The sequence below is a fragment of the Lasioglossum baleicum genome, chromosome 6 (genome assembly GCF_051020765.1).
Source record: "Lasioglossum baleicum chromosome 6, iyLasBale1, whole genome shotgun sequence".
Classification (NCBI taxonomy): Eukaryota; Metazoa; Arthropoda; class Insecta; order Hymenoptera; family Halictidae; genus Lasioglossum; species Lasioglossum baleicum.
Genome location: NC_134934.1, coordinates 2,007,257 through 2,034,893, shown reverse-complemented (window position 1 = coordinate 2,034,893; position 27,637 = coordinate 2,007,257). Strand labels below are relative to the sequence as shown.

Genomic DNA, 27,637 nt, shown 5'->3' with positions numbered 1-27,637 from the left:
AGAATTGATCTTATCCCCTATTGTCAGAACTGTTTTCATCCCTTTGATATGAACACTTGGTTAATTAGAAAATTACCAATTAACGACGATGGTGGACTAGCCGTCTTCTCGAGTCTGATAAATGAACCTGTTCTATTGGAAAGATTTGTTCTTGAAAGATACACTTATAATTCTTTAGATGTTTTTGAGGTAACCAAAGAGAAGGGTCTGAAATGTACACTGCTATTCTAGATCTACCAGTTCCTAAAATCTTTTTAAAATGATCAAAGATCGGAGGCTGGTTTCACTCCTTTGATATCACCGATGGTTAATCAAGAAGTCATTCAGATCGAGAAAAGGTGAACTCTGATTACTAGACGGCGGATTGATGTATTTATGACAGGCTTGAGTGGACGAAATTTAAAACAGCAGAACGATCAATACAATATGTCTAAAAATATGACTATATCATAACTGTGCATGAATTTATTAAAATAAAGCTGAAAGATATTGATCGCAGCTTGCTCAGAATTTGAACAATGAAACATATGAGGTGAGCAATTTTTTATAGCGATTAATAGTGATTATATAAAATGGCCTCTGCGTTGGAATGAAAATTTTGTAACATTCCCATATATTATATTGTTCCTCTAGAAAATAAGTATATTTTTGTTATTATTTATTCTCGACAAGGTGCTGAGGTGCCTAAGAGAGATGCGCACTTAATCAAGCATCTATCCTGTTTACTGCAACTTGAGGAAGTTTCGTGTGACTGAACATGCATCCAGAATAACCTATCTTTAAAGACTGGTGTGCATGTAGGGTGGTAATATCAATTGCGTGTAGGCTGTTATTATTATTATTATTATTATGTTTTTATTCCGCGGAAGCACGACAAAAGCATTAAAAATACATCATTTTTACGGTATTGCTCAAGTGGACGGTTCAGCAAGGAGTGGTTTAAAGCCTGACTGAAACTATAATTCTTAAAATAGAGCACCGTTCCATTGCTATAACAGACTAATATGCTCGTATTCTCCCAGTGTGTCGTTTTACTTTTTTATCGTTCTGTTGACGATGTAAAAACGACTTTCATAAAAGAATGAGGAGCCTTGCAGTAAAAAATCCAGAACCGGTCTTTTGCACCGACAGTGGTACGTTTAGTGTAGAGGCAGCTTCGACGAAGAACTAGAAGAGCAAAGGCCCCGAAGGGAGTGCAAATCGCGTATGAACGAAAGCAAAACGGGATCGAACGTCTCGGATCGAAAAGCACATTCTTCGCGGCGACCATTCACGCCCGGTACAATGAACGAAGGCTAATAATTAGCGGGCTACCGCGACGGTCGGCCGTTTTGAAGGATGAATAGGCCGAGCAGAATACTCCATCAAGATAAAGCGTGAGGGATGGACCATTTAGAAGCGAACCATAAAACAATGCCCATGTCGGTTCCCATCGATAACACTTTCCATGTCCATTCACGCGTATTATTGCGCGAACTAAAATGGCGTGAGCAACGCTCCGCAAGAACAGCCGCGCGATTCCTCTCGTTGAATTACGAGCGTCTCGCCGAGAGTCGCCGGGGATTAAAACGAGCTTTCAACGGACCGGATCATTCGATTTCGGGGCAAACTTCATTGGCGAAGATTTCGCTCACTCTTTTTTTCTCCCCAAGTCTCGTACTGGCAACGGATTCGCTTCCCAGTCGAAATTTCTGCAACGACGGACTGACCCGATTAACAAATTGTCTGTTTACGAGCGTGTAAACTTCCTGTGCGATCGACCGACTGCAGCACTTACGAATCATCACCGGACATAGTGCCCGAATTGATAATTAAGGAAACTATCAAACGAAGAGGCAATAATTTGCAAATCGAAGTCACTATTTCCCCGGCCAAATTGGAAAATCAATTTTTATTGCTGAAAAAAAGTTTGTAATACTGTGTTGCTGATCCGCATTCCTGAATTTAGCTCAGACAACAACTATGCTCATTCGGATTAACAATCTTTCCAGTCTCTCGGTCCCAAGCTGGTGCAGCATCTGATTATAGAAAAATGTATGCACGCGACCTCTTCACTCTGATTCGAGCTCCACAACTCCAGACGAAATCATTATTATGGAACGAAAAAATATTGTGACCACTTTCTGAAGATTGGCAAACATGACCCTAAAGTTTCAGTCTGATACGTTCATTATTGTCGCCCCAAAAATATTACATCCAAGCTCAGCTCTTCATCGTGGGAAAGGCACATCTTCGGCGGGGTTTAATTACTTTGCAGCGATGAAACAGGTCGAACGTTTCAATCGAATCGCGTTTACACGATTGCTGGCCCTTGATTCGCGTCGCCTAACATAGCAGGGGATGTGTGTGAGCGAAAGAGAGAGAAAGGGGTTGCGTTTTCATTTCGTCCTCGTCGTGCGGATTAGCGGGCCAGGGAATATGGGCTCGCGGATCCGGATTGGATTCATCGAGTAATGATAATGGGCAACAATAATTGTTCAAACTGCGCCGCGTGGCTGGGGCGGGTGGGTATCGATTCATCGGGGATATTCACGCGCGAACTGCCGACCACCCCCGCAAGTCCCGTAATTGCGTGACGTTCCCCGCGGAAGTTGCTCGCGGCCCCGGGACAGGCAGCAAAAGAGAGAAGGAGAGAGAGAGAGAGAGAGAGAGAGAGAGAGAGAGAGAGAGAGAAATAGAGAGGGTGCGATAGAGAGAGAGTAGAGAAGAGAAAAAAAATACTTGGGGGCTGATTGCCGCGTTCCACTTATTTCGCGTTAACCCGACCGGCCTCGGGTTCGGTCATTTTGACCGAGTTCTGTTTATCGATCAAATAGACCGATTGCCAGCGAGCTTCAACCCCCTCGAAGGCCGTTTCGTGGACAGACGCGTCCCGAGAAAAAAGGGGAAAGGGAAAAGGAAATTCCGCGCGCCGACCCGGCCTGCCCCGGTTCTTAGGACATTTTGCGAGAGAGGCGAGTCGCGAAACCCGGCTGCGCGCAATCGCGCTGACACGCGCCACCGAGATCAATTACATCGCGTTAATAATGTAACTGTGATTCGCTGATGAGATTCGCCAAGTGTCAACCTATATTCGGACGGAGCGGAAATAGTTCTGATTTTTGCTACCCTCGATTTCGCCGCGATTCCTATTGAACACTACTTTGTTTCAATTAAGCAAAAATAACTGACTTCCAATTTCTAATTTCGCGTGCATTGAAATTCTAAAAATGCGTTCATAATATCAAGAACAGATTGATACCTGGTCGCAAAATAAAAGATACAGACTAAAAGTTCATATGCGGTTTAATGTTTGAGAAAATTGACTGCTACCGGGACGTGTGTAATGAGTTCAATTTATGTCCTGAAAGTTTTGTTAATTACATGAGCGTCCTCTTGTGACTTACACAAATTACGTACCAAGGGATTTATCCGATTAAACACGCCTCATTATTACAATATTTATCTAGCTCATATAACGTTGCGGTTTAAAGCTCCTATTGATTTATGCACATAATTTTGTTGTGTCTATTTTGAATTGTTAATTCACGCTGTTGAAGCAGGAATGGTGGAAGCAAATTTGATGTGAACAACACAAGCTTCTCGACAGGTTAGCCAATCATTTATGAAAAACATCTTCAACCTACATACAGCTTGACAGTCATTTAAAAAGTCAATGACTGAAATATCCTTTCGCCGCCAGTCTCGCAAATTACCCTGCTGAAATTGAATGAATTAATGGAACAATGAACCTTAAGCCCATCCAGTAAACCTTTTAAACCTCTCTCCGACCAACTACAAGCATTTACAAACACACTCCTCTCGAAACAAGGCTACAAGGCACTAATCAAGAATCAATTAAAAACGTCTTTGACAAATTCTTCTCTTCCAAGACTGTTCCCCGCCAGGATAATTAACCCCTTGAACTATAATATCGGGTTAGACTGGTGGCGATGATTTCGAACAGAATCTGTTGAAATTTTCATTTTGTTGTTATCGGTCCACAACTATTGGGAAATACATAGGCATACAACAGACACGAATTTTCTTCTAGGAATTTGTGAAGGGCAACAAGAACAAGAGTTAAGGTAGCCCCTCATTATCAAAATATGTAGCAACCAACGAGCTTCGAGTAACGAGACATATTCCAAGGGAAAAGTAGGCGATTCCGCGTTGATCTTCGCGGCAACCTATTTTTCAATTGCCAGGTATGTAATCTAAATGAAAATTAGAGACAAGCAGCGCAAGAGAACCGACGACGTAGGAGCCGTCCGCTCTCCCGGACAATAAGCGTCATCAATCCGATGACACTTCGTTCCCGGGAAGCCAAGCGTCCCAGTTTCGGAAGCAGCAAACGGGCGAATTGATTTTTACCTTCTTGCCCGCGCAGTTTAATGGGCGAGCAGTTTTTCGCGTAGGGAAACTGCAGCTGCACCGGTGGTTGGCAGTTGGTCGGTGGTAGCCGGGCCGTGGTTCCGGCGAAGGAAACCGCTAAAAATATCCACGGGACGCTCGTCTGCGAACGTGTCGTCGCGACTCTATCGCCTCCATCGTCGGGGCTCTTCTGGACCGGGGGATCACGGTGGAGAATCACCGAATAACACGGCCTACGAGCAAAGATCTCTCGCGCGACTACGAGCAACGACCTCGCACCGTGGTAGAGTTTCGACGATGAACAACCGGTATCGCGGGAAAGAAAAAGCGAGGGAAAAAGGCTCGCTGGTTTTCTGGCGAAAGGAAGGGACTTGCAACGCCGACCGAACCTCGTTGCAGACTGGCAACGGAGCCCGTCCGTGGAACAGAGAGTGCACCGAACAAGAAAGGGAAGAGAATGGGTGTACGGGCGAAAAAAAAGAGAAGAAAGAGCCCAGAGGAGGGCTGGAACGGGGCTGGTGATGCGGGAGGGAGAAGGGAGGAGGTTCTCGGTGGGAAGGGACCAGAGTAGACCGAGAAACGAAGCAGGAAAGATACGCGGCGGCAGGGGGAACCTGAAGAGCACTTCGTCGTGTTGCCTAGGTAGCAATATGTCAAGAGCTCGGCCCCCTTCCACACCGAAGCCTCGCTCATCCCCCCGCTCTGGCGGCACCCTTTCCGCCCACCCACCGAACATTTCGTACGTACGTACCTACCTACGTCTCGTACGTATGCTACGTGGAGCTTCTACGTACCCACAGGTAGGTACGTGTGCGCTATTTTCCCGAGCCTAAAAAGAAAGATACGCTTCTGGCGGCTGGTGGTGGTGTCGCTGGTGGAAGGGTTGTGGGGTGTGAAGGGGTTGGTTCTCGAGCTGTCTCACACCTTCTCCTTGAACGGCCGGCCAACGGAGCTCGGTCCAAGGGAACGGGAACGGGAACGCGGCGCGCTACGTACACGGCCGTGTAACGTAAATGATCATTAGTTCGCCGGCTCCGGAGCGAGTTGCCCAGGTGATTTGCATTAATTAATTAGAGGCCAATTAATTCAGATTACTTTATCACGGGGCGTGTGTACGCAGCCTGTGTCAACGCGAGCTACCCCCGACGCCCGCCTCAGACCAGACAATCGACGACGACGACGACGACGTCGACGACACAGACATCAGCATGGACGTTGACGTCTCGACGCCTCGAGTACAGAACCCAACGATCGATACGCTCGTTCAAGCCAATCCGATAACTCGCCGCGAGACCGATAACAGGCCGGCCATCGCGCTCTCCACGACGATCAAGCCAGATCCTCGATTCAGTCTGCTGGATCCAACTTAACCGTAGATCCGCAGGTGCCTGACACCGATGACCAGGGTAATGAGGAATGGCGGGTGTGGCGCGAAAGTTATGGGATTGTCGCCATAAAAGTTTTTATTTGTGACTCGTGCATACGCGCGAACTTTAGACTACGGGGTCTCGGACTAATTTCAGATTGATGGGGGTGATTCATGGAACTCGGAGGGAGGACAATTTTGTTTCGTTGATCAAATTCCTTGATGAATTAAAATGCATAACTTACAAAATGCACAAAAATAGCTTATGCCTCTCACATATTTGTGTCGATTCCCAGTACAATCACGTTGCGATTCCATCGAACTTCATCCAAAATTCAATGACACAATGTCGCTCAACATTTCGTAGCTTCCAGTACAACCATCGATAAAAATCGCGGTGAACCAGCAACTAGCAGCATTACGGGGTTCAAAGTAACACAGAGGGATAAATCGAGGTTGTACAATTCTCGCGTTTTTTTCTGGATTGTAGATCTTGGAAACTATATAGGTAGCCTGTGGAGACAACGAATCGCGGCACTCGCGCCGGCGAGCTCTTTAATTTCAAACAAGACGACGTTTGAAATTGAAAAGAGCCTCTCCTGAATACCGGAGGAGCGCATCCCAAAAGGGAGAAAAGAAAAGCAGAATGGTGGACAAGAGTTTCAGTTTTCAGATAATAAAGTCTGCGCGACGAGTAGCATCAGTGCTCAGACGACCCTTCAAGCCAACTAGCGCCCGCGCCGTCCTACGGGCGCGTCGCATTCCGACTCTTTTGAAGTCTAGCCTGAAATCATGCTCCGGCATATAATACTGACGAGCAGGAGGCCTCGTATACGTGTCCCCGGCTGAATTTAACCGGCATCGGATCGGGGATCCTTTCAAGATCGAGCGAAACGGGAATAATTCGAGGACAACCTCGTTGAATGCTAAGGGGCGCTCCCGTTTCCGAGGGTGTACTTTAACCATTTTTTTTACCAAACCAAATAATACACCCTTACCGAACTTTGCAGGTTTTGTTATGCTATATGTCTGAACTACGTTCGTGAATTTTTGTAGCGTGTTCTCGTTGAAAACTGTGGTAACTGTTCAGCGAAAAAGAATACCACAGATAGGAAGCGGCTGGCGGGTCTGATCATGGACGACCAATTCTACTTCCAGTGAACACTAGCAGTTTACTTTAGAAATTGCTCCTCACTACACAAAATAATATATCTTTACCTTTACCTTACAGTATTCACTTCGTCATCTTTGACGACACTTCAATTATCCTGTAAACCGTCTAACAGAAACAGTCCGCTTTCTAGTCGAATAATTACCACAATTTCGATAACGGCTCTGTAGAAAAATTCAAGAGCAGAGTCTAAACGCGTACAAACAAGTCCGCGAAGTTTCACAAAGAGCCACGATCCGGTCGAGCAGGAAGAAAATCTGAAAGACAATCGGGAGAAATGGTAATATCAGCTGAAGAGATTTCCGCGGGCGGAGAGGAGTTCGAGTTGATAATGGAATTTGTGGAAACGTCGACTAACGGGTTGCTGCGTCAAGAATCGTCGGCCCGGAACGAGCTTCGGGACCATTAATAAGGGGATCGTTGATGTTCGTCGTACATAAAAGAAGTTTGTGGGCGCGTACGCCCACGTACACAGCTAATTACCATGCAAAGGCTCTCTCCGCGATCGTTCGGCCCTGTTCACGCGCCGGCTGGCTCGTGTCTCTGAACAGCATCGACCTTTCCGCTCTCGCGATTTTTCGGATCCGGCGTGCATTAGCGTCACGAGCCCCCGGGAACTTCGGCCGTCCAGAACTTTTCGAGCAACGTCCTACATACACACACAGCTCGAACCAGCTCCGCCCCTCCCCTTTGCCGGTCTCGGCTAAACGGGAAGAAGCCTCGACAGATGCCCCCAAATAGCAGAAACTCTTGGCCAACTTTCGACCCGGCTTATTTATGTGAATCGCGACTCGTTATGGAAATCACGCGAGTCCGCGTTTAATCATTCTCGAGATTACAGCACTCCCGCGATCCTTCCGACCCGAGACACACGAAACTACTCCGCCGCCGTGTCGCAGTAACCACAAGAAGACACGGGATTTTATACGCTGCTGCCTCGTAATTATATGTTACGCTGACAATAATTGCTCGTTATCCATCTTCATTACCGCGGAAACTAGTCGCGAGGACGATGCGTCAAACGAACGGCCGTAGAAACGATTCCGCTGATATACTGACTGTGGAACCGGAAATGTAAATGCGGATTATTAATTTTTTAGTCGATGAAGCGGTACCTACTGTTGGTACTTTTAGAATTCCTGCTTTTCGACGTGGAGTTATTGTACGGCATAATTGAAGCGTGGAGTGACTTACGCGTCAAGTTAGGTCTGGTTTAGGTCAGGCGTACGATAGATTAAATGGTACTTCCTTGTTTTCCGGGGAACATTTTTACATGGAAATCGTTTTGACGTATTCTATATGTGTTTGTCAATCTTTACAAGGCTTAAAAATGGAATCTTACTAAATACTCTATTTAAAAGCATCCATATTGGACAATCCAGTGCAATCTATAAGACTGTTTTATTGGTGTTTCGAACAAATTTAAATCTATTAAAAGAACGAATCCGGATAAAGATTGAGCTAAGACTCACAACCTCGGTAGCTGTTTGTATGGATTTCATCGAATTGGTGGTTTGAAAGGAGAGTTTAAGTCGGTCGAAATGTTCGATAAAAATTCGAGGAGCGAGATTTCCGTGAATGTTTGACCACCTCACATGACATTTCGCTGGAAGAAGCGGAGGCATCGATCCTGCGGGGGGTACAAGGTGGAATGCTGTGTTGGAACGAAAGATACTTCCTCGGGACAGCGTTCGATTAGAATTGCCGTCAGTCCGTGTTCCCCTGACATAAATACCAGAGATACACGCGTGCACGGGCGAGCGCACAATGGGTCGGCCGCACAGCCTTGGACCGAGCCACGGCAGCGTCCCACGGACCTCTGCAGCTATTCACCTCCGCGTGCCTGGCTGCCTTCCGGACCTTCAGCAATTTCGGAACGGCGAGTCATTAATCGAAAATTGCCATAATTCGATGGGCGACGCGAACTATGCCGACGTGGCATCGGGTGACGCGCGTGCCTTTGAAACGATCGGCCACTGTCGGTGGGTTGAGAACAACGATCGCGAGGCATATTTGTTTCCGGATTGCTCTCAAGACATTCCCGTGTGCCAACGGCTGCTCTTCGGTGGCCGATTCGGTGGCGATCGAGAAACACGATCCGTCAAGAATCACCTGAAAAAAACACGCCGACCTCCCGGTCCCATTAATCCGGACGCTACATCACCGGGAACCATATTCGCTCAGCCGTATTCTCCCGACGACGCGAGCCTGTGCCGCCCACGCCCGGCTCCGCTCCGAGAGCCACTCCTTTCTCGGATCGGTGGCCCCGAGCGGCAAACAACGGACAACCGCGTTCAAACGACGAACAAACGTAAATTCACCGGCTACCTTGTATTCCATTCTTCCGGTCCCTCCGCCCCGCTGCCTCGCCGCCTATCGTGGACTGCAACCCTCCCCACGAAACTTAGATCAATATGTTGCGTCACGTTTCCCCCCTCCCCCTCCACCCAACGCCGACCGCCCCCGCAGCCCGCACGCCGCCCAACATTCATCCACGGCCACCCACACCTTCGACCACCCCGCGCGCTTCATTCCTGTTCCCCGCCCCTCCGACCACCCGCCACCCTTACACGGTCGGTGACGTCACGCAGGGACGCGCCCCATTCATAGGCTGCCACGCAGCCAGCCTAAGCTGCCACCGCGACAACCAAATGGGAAAAAAAGGAGGAGGAGAGAGCGTAAGGAAGCTCGCTGCGCGAGACTGATCTACGAGATGTCGCGATTCTACGACGATACGAGTGAAAAGAGGTGACAATTGGGTGGGAGGAGATGAGCGGCGTGAAGGGGGGTCCGTTCGGGCCCTGAAATTTCACGAACGACCCCCACCTCGGACCGGACTGGCGTAATTAAGCGAAGGTTGCGGAGCGTCGCGTCGCTCTGTGGTCTCCGACGAGGAAACGTACGAGCCCGGATCGATGATGTCGTAACGCGCGTCGTGACGTTTATCATCGTACTTGCTTGTGGCCCCGCGGAGCGGGGGACGGTCCAAAGAGCGCCGGAGGGGGGGGCAGGAGCGTGTAGGTGTAGGTGCGCGCGGGACCAGCCACGACGACGCGAGCCCTAGCTCCCGACCTCGTCGTCGTCGTCGTCCCGACGTATATTTTCGGGCATATTAAATGAGATGTTTGAACACTCGTTCGGCCGTGTTTTATGAACTGGATGGTTATTGGAATCCTCGGGGCACGGAGAGTTAAGAGCGAGCCGCGTACCCGCGCCATTAATATTTCCTGCTGAAACTTTTTCACCCATCCGCTGCCGAGGACTTGCTTCAGACTGGGACAGTTCTGACGATTTTACAGAGGTCTCCGCAGTTTTTTGGAAATTTTACAAAGTCATCTCAACTTTCAACTTGGTTCTTTCTGTAGTATCATCCCGTTTTTGACTGAACCACCAGACCCTGTATATTTAAGTATAATTAAGGGATTAACGGACGAAAAATGTTCAGGAATTATAATCACTGCTGGCATATGACTTCAGGATACAGGGGGAGGAGTCGAGACGATTCCGCGAAGTAGGTAGAGAAGAACCATCTCCGCGGACGGTTCTAAACTGTTATCGCCCGGTTATTCTTCCCGTGGAGGGAAAACGGGTAGGGTTTGTGCGCGATGATGAAAGCAGTGGCTCGCCTTTCGGCGATCTGAGCGAGCGAGCTACTAGCAACCCCCATTTCTTAAGCCACGCGAAAGTACGACGAAAACCAATAAACTTGCAGGAAGTTGTAAGCCGAAGTTCCGCGCGCGTCTGCTTCTATTATTATACCACCACTTGCCGGTTGGAGCACGCGCGTGTGTACTCGCTATACGGGTCCCGGGCCGCTCTTATTTCTTGGTTACGGATACATGGAGCTTTCAAAAACGAAGTTAAATTGCCCGGACCGGCGCTGGGACGCGTGGAACCAGTGCTCGAGCTTGAAGAAGAACGTCGTGACGCGAGAAACGTTGCGGAACGAGAGAAAACCAGAGATTCGAATCTCGATGCGCGCTACAATCCTCCCAAGTCGCACATTTTTATTTTGTACATAACCCGTAGAAACATTAGACTGCGGATATTTGCACACGTATCGCACCGATGAAATTATGAAGACAACGCGAATATTCGGAAAAATTGATAGCGTTTTTCATCAGCTTAATTATATAAGCAAAAATGTTTGCCCCATTCGGGCTGTTATAAAATAAACTGCGAAAATAGAAGTTTCTAGAATGATACGCTGATGTTGCTTTTATAAAGCTGAGGTTAAAAAATCAAATTCATTCAACCACGTTTTGTGGAACTGATTGTGAGTTCAAGTGGAACTGTAATAACCACGCCATTCAGCAAATACCAACATGCATTCGCTAATGATCGTTCAATACAATTAAACACGCTGAAAACCAAAAAAAGAGAGCAAGTTAATATATAAATATTCCATCTCGCAGCTTCCATTCAGATCCAAATGACCCGCTCCAGATTTTTACTTCGCAATTGCAACAATTATCCAGGTACTTCAGCGTGCAATTACTAAATAAATTCATCTACCCTCGCCCCCATTACAATGAAAATGAGATGTAATCAAACGTGTAATCACAATTTTCAGTAAAAATTGAAATTTAGTTTCTTTGACTTCTCGGTGGACCCGGTGCTAAAATACTAGCGCGCAAGAAGAGTTCGCATGGAAAAAATAAAATCCGAGTCCACGTTGCACAGTGCATTCCATCATCAAAGACATGGGGTGAAATAAAAAAGCATCGGTGCCGGAACCGAGTTCCCATTCCCATTGATGGAAATCCTTTGAAAATCGCGCGATCGCGATCGGTTCAAGGAATATCGGCGTATAAATGGGAAACGTATTCGCTGGATGGTTATTTAGCGACGACATTACGCCCACGAACGCAATGTACACGCGTCCGCGATAAGGGTTAATTTGTGCAGCGGTGGTGGCCAGAGAGGGGTAGGGGCGCGCTATAGGTCAATTATTTCCACGTATTTCAGGCGTGCACCGCGATACGCGTACCCCCGATTATCGTCTTTCGCGATACGGCTGCCCTTAATTGTTTCCAGGAAGTTGACATTTACAGGCGGCGGCTCGGTGATTCGATCGCAATCGGTCTGATCGCGGGAGTTCGCAATTTCGAGGAGACACCGGAAGCCCGCAGTAGTGCAAACCGATGACCAATTTTTCTCCAAGCACCGTTACCAGAATTGCGCCGAATCCTCGGAACTCATGAAAACTCGCGATTAAGATTGTCCCGCGACGTTAGGCGATTTCCTCCGCTATTATTTCCGTGAAAACGAACCCGGTCGACTCGAGTTTCGCGAGGGTTTTTCGCCCCGATGCTGTTCGCAATACCGACCCACGGCCTCATTGTACTTTTTCAATCGACACAGCTGACATTTTCTAGGGTTCATAAACCACCCCCGTAACCGGCACGTAATTACATTAATTAACTGCGTTCGCTATTTCATTGATATTTAACAGTCAGCCCCGGACCCCTGCGGCAATTGTACGCTGCTTCTTTCAACTACAATTTAAACATCGAGAGATGAGACTTGGGTCCGGACTCGGACTGAACAGACGTTCCATCTAAATTCCGACTTTTAATGTCCAGGTAAAATCATTAGTTATTTGTATACTGCGGGTTTTATGCATTTATGACAATTTAACCCTTTTAGTGCCGAACGACGATATATCGTCGTTCACAACACTTGCGAAAGTGCCAACAACAATATATATCGTTACCATTTGCAATGCAAGAGAACTCTATATCTCGAAATAAATTTGTAAAACGTTATACATGGTTTAATTTCGTTGCATAACAACTGAAAAAATTGTTCATGGATTTAACTTTTTGTTATATTCTATGCCGGTTGGTGCCGAGACTGTGTATTTGGGTGAACCTTAGCCTTACCCTGGTGAAATTTTTTTTGCGAGATATTTTTCACGCCCTCCCCCCTAAAATTGTGCCATTGGGTAAGAAAATAATTTCTGCAAAGGATGAAGTTGATCGGTTAAGGGGAAGACGTGCCACATTGACGTTGTGACTAAACGTTCTTGTTTAGTCATAATCAAAAGTCTTTCCTTCAAAAATTCCCATTCGTATAAAATTTCATGTTTTTCGCAAGTTTCATGTCAATGTGGCACGTCTTCCCCTTATCCGATCAACTTCATGTTTGCAGAAATTATTTTCTTACCCAATGGCACAATATAGAGGGGAGGGCGTGAAAAAAATCTCGCAAAAGAAATTTCACCAGGTATAGCCAGGTATAAGTACATGATCTATATATAGCTATGATCAAACTATGATTTTTCTTATGTGCAAATACTGTTTGTAAAAGAGAATTGATTTTTCTGTTTTCCGTAATGTTTTATTATTTATGTTATTCGTATGATTTTCAACAAATATTCAAAAACAATTGACATTACTCTAATCTCCCTTTATTTCGTAATATGCTCCTTTCCGAATTTTATAAATATAATTCCTTCTTTGTTTTTTATGAGCTTTTCCTCAAATTCGTCAAATTGGTCCGACATTCTTCGCATAGGTACGATACTAACGGTCGGCACTAAAAGGGTTAAGTAACTAACATAAAACAGTAGAAATTGTAAATTTTAGAATTATAGAAATGAAGATGCTTTCATTGAAAAGAAAACACATTCCTATAAAAATTGGGAGGGGTCTAAATAAATTTAATTTTGCAATTTTCACGAAACATGTACACACCAGTGACTATTAGTGCTCGATACGTTTAGTGTTCAATCTACAGCAGCAGGCACGAGATAATAGCCCAAAATAGTCAATAGTAGTCCAGTTCTCTACCTCCAGCTATACAGAGCCGGACCCTGTGTGTATTACTAGCCAGACCCCATTGATTAGGGTTATCGGCAAAGGGCGAGCTACTGACTCCAGTTTTCACGCCATGAAAACATTGATTTGCATTGCCTGCGGCGGACCTTCGCGTGTATATACGATCGACGATCTCGTGTATCGGTCAGTGACGTATCCGGTTAACCAACAGCCCCACCAATACCTCGATGTTCGACCGATAACAGTCCGTACCCTAAAGATTCTTCGCGCAAGCAACGATTAAACGTCAACTGTTGCATAATTCCCCTTACGTTTGCTTTCATAAAGTTCGTTTCCCGCAAGTTTATTCTGATCTCCGCGGAAAGGAACCCCGAAATGTCACAAGCAATGCCACCCTCTCGCTACCACAGCGGACTCCTTTTGATCCCTTCATTTAGGTAATGAATCTTTTTTGCTCTGGTCGCCGCGACGACAAATAGAACCGGTGATCCCTCAAAGTGTCGATGTTCACTAAATTTAAGTGGTCCCGTTAAGTAAAAGAAAAATACCGGATTAACGGGAGCCTTTCCTGCTCTCCTTCTCGCCAGATTGCAACACAATCTTCGAGAATTGCATCGACGCGTGCGAGAAATCGATAATTGACGCGGTCGCTGTCAACGTTATACAATCGTAATAATCACAATTTTAAATCAATTGACTGCGTGTGATACAAAAATTCGTGAATTTTAATTGGTAGAAGTTGAACAAACACTTACATGTAATTGCAATCCTTTTAATAGCTTGGACGCAGTATGAAATTTTTTCGATATTTCACCGTTTTGTATCTCAACTACCTAACTTTGTCACAAACGCGTAAAGTCCATTAATTAACAGTCTCTTAAATCTCCTTAATGGTTAAGACCCACGTTGTAACACATGATGCAACATGTAAAACATGAATGAACGGACACGCTTCTTGCATTTTTCAGATATTCTACAAAGAAGGTGCGCTGCGCTTAGTTGCGTGTCGCAACAGTTGCAACATTTCTCGAAACGAACGGTGCCAGCGAGCGTGTTAAGCGTGTTAAATTATGCGTGAGAGGCGGAGGTATTCGAACAGCCACCTGTACACACATTACAGATCAATAAAGATAAGAGCTAAAGATAGACCGTGCAAACCGCCCTTCCAACCAAATATTTCACCAAAAAACCGTACAAAATTTTGAAGTCTGAATAAAAATCTGCCCGTTATGTAGCCGTGCAAATTTACTATTGAACAACCGGCTGAATAGGCCAGTTACGTAACCGGGGCTGCAGCTTTCAAGCGTGGCGCGCAAGCTAATTCTATTCAGCCACGGTTCCGTCACAACTTTTCCGCGCAACAGTATTATTTCGTTCGATCTGCAATAACGGATCCGCGAACGGAGTTGCACGGAGAGGTGTCTCGATCGTTCGGTGCGCTGTTCGACAGCCTCTCGTCTCTCGTTGCCGCTTCTTTCTCGCGAATCTCGGCCTCGTACCTTGCTCGACCGTAGATTGACCTTTCCGCCGCAGCGTGCGCAGCACCGGATTCTGCAGTAGTTGCAGGTGTGGCCGGCGCCGGCGGCGAACTTGGTTTTCATGCATATGTGACACGTGGCATGCAGCTCCACTCCCGCCTTCTTGCACCACTCCGACCAGGCCCGTATCGTGTCCTCGAGGTCCTTCACCTCGTTCTGCTTTCGTCTGCGGGCAAACAACGAGCAATGATTACTTTCGCCGGCACTGAAAACACGGGAAAAGTTTCGCGGGAACGCGCACAACGCCATGCCCCGCCGATATTTCAACTAATAAACCCCCCCCCCCGAAGACGTTCCTTCCTCTCTCTCTCTCTCTCTCTCTCTCTCAATCCGCTCTCCACCCCCCGCATTTCGCTTCGAGACGCTTCGAATTACTTCGAACGTCGCTCGCTTACTCGCTCGCTGCCACTCGGGAAACCTCCGAGAGCGAACCTCTCTCAAATTAAACGCCCCGGAGAAACTTTTTGGGCTCGGCCACTTTTATTGCCAGCGAATCACGCTGCCTGCCACCCCTCCCAACCTCTACTTTCCTTCGGGTTACGACTGCAAACCGTTTGATGAGGCCAAGATCGTTGACTCGCCGGTCAACTCTACCCCCAATCAACGGATACCAAATTTGAAATCGCCATTTAGATGTTCCTTTAAATTACTGCTAGAATCCTTGCCTTTTGTGATCCCTAAATGAGTGTAATGGATGGAATGTAATCTGTAAGGTTTATCTATAAGGTTCATGAAGTATGTCTTGATTAAGGTAAGACTCAATTTAGGAAAATTCTAAAATTGTCTAAAATTGGAGACCCTCAGCTTTTATCATTTATACGGTTTAAATATGCATCTAAAATGTTCTTCTATAAGGTCCATCTATGAGTTCACTTTTGCCTCATCAATTCAAGTAAGAATTAGTTTTGTTCATCTATAGGATTCATCTATGAGGTTCATCTATGTATAAGGTTGATCTATTATAAGGCTGATCAGACACAGGACCCAAATGCACAAAATCCGCAATCTATTTATCGTCGCAACAAATACACGGATAAAAGAATGTACCGTTTTAAATAGGCGTGAGGCTTGAGAGTTGCGAAAATCTCCATGCACGGGGTTGTAAAGTATTTACTTAGCACGGTCGCCGAGGTACACGGGGAAAAAGTAAAGTAATAAGCTCCGTGTTTCAATTTCTGACTCCGGGGTCGGTGAGGCTGGTTACAGCCGCCTCGTTTTCGCCGAGATTTTTCTGCAAATTGCGGGCGGCCGCACGTTGCACCCCGCCCCACTTTTATCTGTCCCTCCGATATGATTTCGTTTAGATGCAGCTACTTAATCCCGCCGGCGTAACTAATTCGATGCGCCGAGACTGAAAAACCTGCCACTCGTCTGCCAACCGAGGGACGAGCGAGCCATTTGACGTTCAAGAGTCTAGGCTCCGGCAACTCTAGCATCCTTTCGACTTCCATTAAATGGACTGTTTAACGATCGAACAGTCGGCCGACGTGGAACGTCAATTGTATTCTCGGGGGAAAAAATACCACGTCGAAGAAAAAAAAAAGAAAAAAAGGGAGCCTTAGATGCGAGAAAACCGGTGTTTCGCATCCGTGCAGAAACGCTTAAGTGTCTTATTAACGCGCTTCTGAAGCCTCCGTGTCTAATTAATAAAAGACACGCCGCAGTCCTAAATCTCGCTACCTGTTTTCCACGTGAAATACCAATTTCTGTACCACAACTCTTTTTACTCTGCATGCGATAGGTAAAATGAAAGTATGTTTTAAAAAAGTTAATCTACCTTATCGGGTAGAAAATTACAAACTCTAATGACTGCGAAGTTATTGAACGTCGAACGAGATTTCGGGTATAAAGGGTTAAAAGTCAACAATTTGCATGCTGGATGCAACCGAATGCTCGAAAGGTCAACAGCAGAGATCGCGTTTATTGCTCGCGGGCCCTTCGAAGGGAGTAAGCGGCGGAGTATTCGTTAATTAGCGGCAGGAAGATAGGATTGTGAGTGGCCGGAGCCGGGGAACCGGTCACGCTTTGATACCGGGGAAAGTCAATTTATCGGTGGGGTAATTGAACTGGAATGGAATGTGACCGATGCCATCGATTTATTCTAGTCGCCGCTGCCGCCGGCTTAGGACATTTCTACGTCTTTCGTCACTCGCTTTTTTGCCACCTTTCCAGACTTTTGCCCATCAATCCTCTAGAATCAACGTCCAATTATAATCTCTCGCACAGAAGCCTGAGGCGGACTTTGATACCGGTTGAGACTGTCGGAACTTTGGCGCGCGAAAATTATGCCCGCGTCAACATCAACACTCGTCAAGGATCAAAAGGCTGTCGTCGACTTTTAGACGGAACCTGATGAGCATAATTTTTCGTAGGAGACACAATCCAGGACACGCCTATGCGCCGGGGAATCGTTTTTTCCCCTCGGTGTTATAGCTGGTCAAAGAAACTGGAGCTCTAATTGCGCGGAACACGTCAACCATTCGGAAGCTGCCGCCAAGGGGATTCGTAAACAATGTTAACCGAGGTAATCACAGGGGAAAGGACACCGCGAGAAAGTCCAGGCACCCGCGAATCCTAAGCCAAGTAGGTTAGCGAGGGAACGGGAGGAATGTGGGAACACTTGGCACGGGCCTAGAGCCTCTCCGACCGGAAGTCTCGGTCTCTAGGTCGCGTGTACGGAACTACCAAGCTATAACCGAAGGGTTGTTGGCACCGGCAGGTTCAAACTTGCAGCCCTGGAACACAGGAAGTGACCAGAACGGGCTGGATTCCTTCTGATCGTTATCTACCGGGTCAACCCAACGGCAGATGGAACTTCCTACCGAGAGGCTAGTTACCCGAGGGGTTTCGGAGCGTATGGACGTCGTGCTCTGGATCAATTATGCGAGTATGAGGAGCAATAATGTTACGGTCTGGCAACGAATAATTTACTACTGCCTTCGTCTTTTGTGTTGCCAACAGGATATTACAGGTTAGAAGACGTCTTGCAGAAACAGTTTCAGTTCGAGCACATTTAAAACACACTTTCAGATAATGCAGTGTGTACATGTATAGTTGTTAAACTATACCTTGGACGACGAAATAGTCCTACAATTTTTTGAAATATATTTTTGGAAGAACAAGTCAGACGACTATGATTGTCACATTGTTAACAGCAACAGACTCGGCTGTGAAAAAGGATCTCCAATGAGCAAAGCAATGACGAAGAAACAAGCTGGAATAGAGCACGTTTATATCGAGGAACATACAGGGCGTTTCAGGGCGAGATTGTCGGTTAAATGGTAAGCAATTACTTCGACGAAGGTCGACGAGGGTTGGCTTTCTAATTCAATTTTTGGAGGGAAGTAAGTCGGTGGTTGTCGGTCGCGAAAGAGAACCGGTGCGGCCCTATTAACCGCGGCGGTCGGATGAAGTTCGCGGCGGAAATTTGCATCGAACAGTCGCAAAGCGGTAACCTAAATCTTGAGTTTGCTGATCGCGAGACAAAGGTCGCGGCAGCATGTCACAATGTACACCGTGTCCGCCTACGTTCCTCTAATTACTTTACCAATAATCGGCCGCGGGTGCACGCGAGCACCGATCGAGCCGGCGAAGAGAGAAAGAGAACAAGAGAGCAACTGAGAGAGAGAGAATAAGAGAACGAGAGAGAGAGAGAGAGAGAGAGAGAGAGAGAGAGAGAGAGAGAGAGAGCTAGGGACTCGGCTTCTCGGCGTTCGGTATCCGTCACGCGAGGAAAAAAATAATATACACACGCGTGTGCACGTATATATATCGAAAATATATACATATACCTAGGCATATAGTCCGCGACAAAGGGGCAGATCAAAAGCGGAGAACCGAGCGGAGAAATGTAGGTTACTTAACGAACACCTCGGTGATTTCGCGCGCGCGAGACGCCTCTGTCCCGCAAAATCCGGGCCGGCAACGCTTTTCACGCGACGAAGCCCAAGCACACGTTTTCCTCGGCCGATCGACAAAGAATCCTTCTTATCCGCGATGCGTCGGAGCTTCCGACAGCCTCGGTATTTTTCCGCCCCTGCGCCGGAACCGTTCGTCATTGTGCGACTCGCAGGATTTCGCGCCGGATAGAGGAATCGACCGGCGAGAATAAATGTCATTCGGAAAGGAGATCCTTGGGAATACGGGGTGATTTCTCCGCGGAAGAGCCCCGTGGAACGTAATATTCCTATCAGGCCGAGGGAACATTCCTCCGAGAGATTCCTTCAAGAATTATTCCTAACGATGCGCGCGAACACTGTCCATCCCAAGGACCAGTTAACGCTTCAGACCTGGATTGCGCTTTCGCAAATAAATTTCAATTGTCAGCTCCCGGAAATGTGCCGTTCGTTTCGTTCCCAAAGAATTATTCCACGATCGATAAAAATCTCCGCAATAGTTTAACGTCCAACGGACATCTGTGTCTCCATATGAAGTTCTAGGTCCTGTTTTGTATCACGTGGGCACAAGCGATTTGAAATGTTGTGTAGTTTCGTGGATCCTCTCGGTCCTGGAAGGATGTGTAGCTCCCTTCGATTTAATTGCACCAGTTCTGCACGCGTGCACGAAATAGCCTCGGCACGCAGGGATTGAAAGGTTACCGTCTATTTTTACCCGAATCGCCTTCCGATACGCTAGCGAGACTCGGTTCTACAGAAGAACTAAAATTACCGGCGCGATATCGGGATTCGCGTCACTTGGTGACTCGTCGCGCCGCGTCCTTCGTCACAGGACGAGGGGTTGCAGGATGAAGGGCTGTACGAGACCGAAGAAGTTTCCTACGGAGCCGGTGAACCGCGCGGACCACCCTCTATATTTCACCATCCAAGAATTTACCGTGCCAATCCAACCTCTTTCACACTCCATCCACGGCCTGTAGCCTGCATACCCTATGCATACCCTATGCAACTGCAGCAGCTCGTTACCAAGCCACGTCAAGCTTGCCACGCCGCCTTGCATTTTACATGCGTCCCTACACGTACTTGTCGTCCACATTACACGATCTCGCATCGGTATGGCGAAGCACGCTTTCCTCATTACTCTATCTCCGTTTCGCCCCTCTCCGTCCGACGCTGTTCACCCTCTCCGTCTATCGTTTTCCCTCGATCCAACGCGTTTTCCCTCTCCAACACACCCCCGCGAACCCGCCGACGCGACGATGTGTCTTTGTCTCTCTTTCCCCGGGCCGGGCTCCTTTCTCACGTCCCCGTGTTCCATCAGCGACAACCTATCAATAAAACGCCTTCCTCGAAGAACGGCGCCCATCTTCCTCGGCGTCGCCTAGCCTAGCCTAGTCTTGCTTATGCATCCTTACCTCCGGCAACCGTAATTGCATGCGAATAGGGAAGCTGCCGCATCCGTCACCTACTTCCAACCCGGCCAGGTGCAACGATGCTTTCCACTTCTGCGATCCCGGTCGCTGATCCCGAGGAATCGTCTGTCTAACTGATTCAAATGGAAAAATGCGAGACTCTGAGTCCATTGCCATATAGAAGTTGGCAAAAGTATAACACTCGTGGCTTGAAGAGTGGCTGACGATCAGTATTATCACACAGTGAAACGACACCACGCTATGGCAGTAGTGAAAAGATGGTAATTCACACCGAAGAGGATCTACACTCTGTCATTTGACTTCTGAACAGTCTAGGGGATGAAACCCTTTGAAATTCGTTGACTGAAAGAATGAATGAAAGTTAAGTAAGATGATGCGTGTGGGATGTATGTGGGATGTTGTACTAGGTGTATGAGATACGTAGGACGTACCCCTAATAAGGTTGCAAGTTACTTCTTGGGTCTTGTAGCTCCACCGTGCACTGGAGCGTTGGATTATTTGTGTTAAACTTAATAAAGCCTATGTCGCGAGACAGGAAATGTCTCTCACTAGAATCACTTGTAGCAGAGCTGAAGGTCTCAAATACTGAAGGACCATTTAACAGGGAGAGAACTTTCTAACGTCGAGGTCGAAGGACCCTCCGCAGGAAGATGAATATTGAAGATCGAACGTGTGCCAATTAAGGATGAAGGACTCTCCGCAAGAAAATGAATCTTGAATATGAAACGTGTCTTGAACTATGTTCTTAAAGTTTCTAATTGCTCGGGGAGTTATCAAGGCCGGTGGACCGAGCGATTGAATCGACAGTTCGCCGTCAGAGCGAACGGTCCGTGTGTTCAGCCTTCGAAACGACGAAGATCATTAAGTTGCTCCATCGTTCACAGGTTGCGAAACGACAAATTCTCATTTCGCGGCGCGAACCGGCGGGATAATCGTCCGCAACGATGTGTGCGCGACGGTGAATACCTAAATAGGCGAAGATGCGGTTGGGTATAAAGCGGTCAAGGACTAGTCGAGCAGGTGAATCCAGAAAATAGGTGAAACGCGTTGGCGGTGGCAGGCGGCAGCGGCAATTTGCTGGTCAAGAAATACGTGTACCGGATCGATCGGATATCGTTTCGTCCGTTCAGTAATTCCGATCGCCGACGCGTGACCGACCGTCCACATTTCGTGGCTCTGACTCTCTGCCGTCTGACCATTGAGGTCTCGTACTACTAACCGACGCGACCACCTCTCACTTTGTGTGTCGCTTACTTATTCATCCTCTTCGGCAACCACGCCGGCAGTCTTCTTGGTCGAAACGCCTTTCAACTACTGTTTACAAACTGCGAAAGATTGCGTTCCGATTCCCGTGAATCAGTCCGTAATACTCCGATATCGCGTTAACAAGAAACGATCTCGAACGTCTAGTCGGCGTGACTCAATCAAAATGACGCTCAAGATAGTTCATCGCCACTGCCCCGATTGAAGAAATAATTACCAGACTACGGGTGTAAGGTACAATTCGAAATTTTTACTTAAATGTTAAGTGGCAATCGGGGAAATTATTGACAGAGGAAAAACATCTCTGTTTTATCTGAACCTTTTGCGCTCGGAACTATTCTAATTCGAAAACCAAACATTTATCCCGACTTAAATTTTTTCATTTTATGCATATAAAAAATATTTTTAATAATAATATAGCAATTTTCGGAGAAGTGTACTTTGATGTTAGAAGACCTGTGGTACAATAATGACTAACTTGAACTTTTTTTATACATGTACATTCAAAAGAATAATATTCTCTTAAGATATCGCTTCTGCGTCAAGCATTTCATACTGTTTATTTTATCGAAGTCTTTAGTTCATTGTGTTGTGCTAGTTAGGAGGTACTCTAATTGCAGTGAGTTCCGCAGTCTGGTATAATACCCACGAACATTCAGAATAAATCTGAACAACGAGAATTCGTACATGGTAAACGTAGAAAAGTTTTTGTGTAGCCAACGAAGAAAATTAACCCCTCGCCCTAAGACTTTCTACAAGAGCAAGAAAACTTGTATACATTTTGTACACCTAGTGTACTATAACAGAAAAACGTCAATAACAAAAAGATGAAAAATCTCTGAGACTTGAAAGAAAGAAATAACATCTACATATATACAATAATAAAATTCCGTTCGAAATCTTCATGACGAGTCACGTACATAATATCACAAGGCAAGGGGCTTAGATTAGAAAGCAAAGATAGACATAGAATGTAAAAAACGAGATAACGCGACAGAATTAGTACAAATCAGAAAAGTATGGTTAGCCGAAAAGGAAGAATCGCAAACCAGCTATACCCTAAGTAAGCTTAAAATAAATGTTAAAAATCAGTGTTATTAAAAGCAGGCTTGTGAAAGAGCCTGCAGGAGAGCGAGTGAGCTTGGACAGGTTAAAATCGGCCGGAGTGTGGCGAGTGTGGAAGGTGGGGGCAGGTTATCAGGTACGCACCTCATAATTTCATTCTCCTTCTCCTCCTCCTGCCTCTGCCTTATCATAACCTCCTCGATGGTGCTCCTCTCCTCGGGGGTGAGGTGCGACATATCAGGTACAGCCGCCATCACGGATGTAAGATAGGAACGTGCACGGGAAGGTCTAATCGCGAGAAGTTTAGAGCGACGCGCGGGCCGGCGCACCACCGACGACGCCGCCGATGAGATGCCGCGACGAGGTTCGCTCGCCGCGCGGCAACGCTCCTTCCTACGGGATATCGCGTCCTTTCTACGACTACGGGAATGCTTTGTGGTACGGGGGGAGTCATCCGACACCTGGTAATCGTACCAGCTGGCCGCGACAACACGGTGAGCCCTCCTCCGTTGAGCCGAGGTTACGTCGTGGTGGTGTCCGCTGTTTCGTGCGTTCCTTGGATCGGTGCTCGGAAGAGGATCTGGCGCACCTGTCCGCGCGGCGGCTACCACGGGGTACGACTGTTGTCGTTTGTCGGTCGACGGCGAGGACGGCGATGACGGCGATGACGAGGGATATCACGATGACAACGTTCACGATCAGGACGAGGCTCGGCTGTCCTACTGTCGAGGGTAGAGAGGCTCGGCGGTGGACCACAGGCTTTGGCTTTATCGTTCGCGCGTTATCGTCGGAGCCGGAGAGGCTGGCTCTCATGCGAGTGTTCAGCTTCGTCGTGGCATCGACGCGACGCTGCCCTATGACGATGATGATGCTGATGCTGATGCAGATGTTGACGATGCTGCTGCCGATGCTGGCTCCGTGATCGTCGTCCCCGTCGGCGTCCTTGTCGTCGGTGTCTCTCGTCGTACGATTACCACTGGCCGCATCTGTATGACAAATCATGTTCACAGGCTGTGTGGAGGTCCTCGCATTCTCTCTTCCGTCCTCGTGGCACGTCCTCCGCTCGAAGCCAGCTTCATGGAACGGCGCTCGGCTGTGCCCGGGTGTTCCTCGAAAGCGACCTTCGACGAGGTTCCTCCTCACGTCCTCGATACGATGATGGCGTCGGCGGCGTCGGCGGCTAGGTTAGGACGCGCGCAACCTCCTACTCTCTCTCGCTGCCACCGAAGTACGCGTGCACTCGGAGAGAGAGCACCCACACCCCCACGTCGCCCCGAACTCCGTTTACCAGCCGATTCCCCCTGGTTTTGTTTACCCTACACGCCGTTTCCTTCTCTCCCCCTTTAATCTTCGTCTTCCTCTTCGTCGTCTTCCTCTCTCTTCTTCCTCGTTCTCCGGCCAGCCCCGTGGTGCACGTCACACTCTCGGGAACGTCAGCCGAGTTCCGAGGTTTCGAGCGAGCCAGCGGCCCAGTTCACGAATACATCGATTGAAAAGGAAAACGGGTCACGGGTGACTCCGACGTTGCTGCGCTCGTTTCTGCCGTACACACCGACTCTGCTCTCTCCCGGGTTCTTGAACTTTGCAGGGAGGAAACACACCGCCTCTGTACACTGTACTTCCGACGACACGCACACACACAGCACCGCTGGGGCCCCCCAGGTGAAAAACGCTTTCGCCGAGGCTTTTCTTCCTTCCGCACGGCCGAGAGCGCGATCAGACCGTGATCCCCTTTTTGTGGCGGGCCAGATGGGTTCACCTAACCCTAACCAATCCCATAATGCTGTGCAACGATGGCTACGTGCTCGTGTTCCTGGGCTATCGTTCGCTTTTTCGGAATCTCATCGAGTCCGAGAGGAACCGGTCACTGGGTTTTTCTCTGATTTTCACGGGTCGGGCTTTTCTCTTATTTCTATACCATAGGTAAGAAAATAGCCCCCTCTCTCTCACTCTTTCTCTCTCTCTCTCTTTCTTTCTTTCTCTCGCTCTTTCTGGTGAGATCGACGCGGACGATCGAACGCGTTTTCGAGGGAGATCGGATCGATCAGAGTTGCTTGACGAGGTGCCCAGCTCGTCAACAATTGTCGTCCACGACCATAGCTCGTGGCGATGATGCTTCTAGGCGTTCGCTAGCTACCGTACGGAGTCATTCGACAGCCGGGTACCCGTGTACTCGCGCGGATCACCCGCCACGTATGCGTGCCTCGGCCCCGGACGGTATTTAACGCCACAAGTACTCGTTACTGGCCGCGATTCACGTGGCGGCCGACACAACGATGGCGCTTTCCGACGTCTCTGCAGCGGCCTCGACACCCACACAATCAATCGCCCTAGACCGGATCGTTCCACACCCACGAGAACCGTTTTCCCAGCTGACCGGCTGTCCTCGAGGTTCTCCGAGGCGTACGAACACCGTCGTCGAACGCGGAGCCCGTGTCAGCTGCTCGCTTCGTCCTTCGATCTCTCGGGCGATCCTAGCTCCCGAGGAATATGGATCCTCGCGGTTTTCGTCACGTTAACAAACAGCCAGTTACTTTGTTATCACGAGCGACTCTCTAACCCTCTCTTTCTCTTTGTCTCTCGTTCTATCTTTCTGTCCCTTTCTCTTTCTCTCGATCTCTCGTTCTCTTTCGCTCTGCCTCTCGCTCCCTCTCACTCTATCTGTCTGTCTGTCTTTCTCTGCGGCGGCTGCCCGATATCCCTCTCGCACTGATTACACACGCGTGCACCAGAACAACGGGGGCCGAGTCGTCGACTATGGCCGAACGAACGATACTCCTCACTTCCGTGTTTCCAGCGTTTCCCTTCTGTACGCTCGACGCAAGAACAACACACGAATGAGCTTATTCCACACCCCTAGCGCGCTTATGTCCGTCAACGCTCCGCGATTGGTACTACTCTCACTGACGGTTCAGCCTCTCCGTCACGCTCCCGTTCCCTTCGGTCTCTCTCTCCTTCTCTCGCCACCCCGTGTCCGACACCCTTCGCTCCTCCACTCGTCGCAACCCGCCACCGTTCGCCTACATCTTTCTCCCTCTACCCCGGCTTCTATATCTGGTCCTATCTACCTCGCCCTTCCCTCGGCCGACGTCTACCTTCCCTCTCTCTTTCTCTTCCTCTACGCCTGGCTCGCACACCACGGCTCTCTCTGCGCCACGACCCTCTCCTCCTCCTGCTCTCCTCTCCTCTCCACTACTCGCAACACGGGCTGAAACGAGACAACCCGGTCCGCGAAGGGGGCTAATTTCCGGCCGCGAATCGACTTCCTGTTCGAATCCACCGCGCGATGGATCCCGGAGCCCTGGCCCGAGGCGAGAACCGTGTACCTTGGCTATCGTGTGGCCCGACTATCGGTGACCATGAAGAAAAGAAAATAATCTAACCGAGAACCGTCCGAGCCTTTCGACGCGCGGAAGATACCCTCTCCTCTTTTCTGCCTTCCCCTCTGTCTCTCTCCCTCGTTTTACTCCACAACCGCAGTTGCGCGAACCACTAACCCTCCCACCGTCCCTGTTTGTCCACTACGAACCACCACCCTGCCTGCACGAATTCTGGTTTCTCGTGGACGTGACGGAACCCAAGGTAGGGGAGATAGACGTCCGAGAGAACGCTGGTCGGTCGCCGCGCAATCCCGAGGATTTTTCCACGAGACACATGGCGAACCATTCCCCCGTTTAGGGTCGAAGCTAAGCTAGCTTAGGCGAGCCGGGAAGCGCGGCATGCCGAGAGCCAGGCCGATTCCAGCGTCCAGATGCGTCGAGAAGCGCCCATTCATGCGGTCTTAATAAATAATGGGATGCGGCGTACGTCCGAACCAATAAGGACCACAAGCCGCACTTACGTCATGGAAAACCCCGTATTGATCGAGCTATAGGCCAATGGGGTTCACCGCCGCAACGGTGCCACTTGCCTCGTTCTGGCGGCGAATTCGAACGCTATCGAGCGACCGACCCTGTCCGCTGAACCCGGGAAACTATGAACTATCCCCGGTCGTTGTACCGTTGTTCCGTGAACAGGAACGGCCGCCACCCAGCCCCCCTCCAGTTGATTCGAGGACAAATCGTTTCGTCTTTTGATGACACCCGACGGTATTTAGTTTATTGGTAAAACCACCAGGGATCCCGGGCCGTTTCGTTACGCGGTTCCGGGACGTTAACCGTAACAGTCGACGACATTGACGAAGTTCCGCGGAGTTGGTACGCTGCCCGAAAATTCAACACCCCCGCGTACCCCGGCGAGCTTTGGACCGTGTTCCCCAGGAACCGGAGTTTAACCGGCGCACGTAAAAACTTCCGGACTACCTAGTTCCTGGCTGCAATTTAAATTTAGCACGACGCCCCGACCGTACTCTCCGACCCGAAATTAGAAACAACCCTCGCGCGAGATATGGAAAGTTTGAATAGAAAGTCAGGGACAAGGAGTTGGCCGTTTGGATTAATCGCAATGGTCTGCATCGCAGCGTGTGTCTGGCTTTGTGGAAAAATAAAAACAACTCGATCGGTACTTCTAACGGTACCTCAGCATTTCAGTTCCACAAAAAATTATGTTCAATTTATTCACTCGAAGTAATAAAGGAACGATATCGGCACGACGGATCAGTAGAATCAGTCTGCTCTGGGTCAGACGGACCGAATCTACTCGCTGCTGCTGAAAGTGGTGTATGCCCGCTCTGATCAGACGCCAGGGTTCATATTCAACTGCCTCGATCGACGTTAAATCTTGATCTCATTTTAGTGTTTATATTCTACTGATATAAATAAAATTTTTATA

General features: G+C 48.3%; 1 protein-coding gene across 23 annotated transcripts in view; it reads right to left on the bottom strand.

Moving 5' to 3' along the window:
* Positions 1 to 23,318, bottom strand: part of Rim (Rab3 interacting molecule) — a 96,978-nt gene extending 73,660 nt beyond the window's left edge. For 20 of the 23 annotated variants that reach the window (XM_076426586.1, XM_076426590.1, XM_076426593.1 and 17 more), the window contains exons 1-2: positions 23,012 to 23,318; positions 15,172 to 15,376 (exon numbers count right to left, since the gene is read on the bottom strand). In XM_076426586.1, coding sequence (XP_076282701.1) covers positions 15,172 to 15,376; positions 23,012 to 23,121 — 315 coding nt within the window. In that variant the 5' untranslated portion in view covers positions 23,122 to 23,318. Of the gene's footprint in view, positions 1 to 4,353; positions 4,493 to 15,171; positions 15,377 to 23,011 lie in introns of those variants that run through there. The other 3 variants (XM_076426602.1, XM_076426601.1, XM_076426605.1) reach the window with 1 other exon arrangement.
* Positions 23,319 to 27,637: the final 4,319 nt, after the last annotated feature.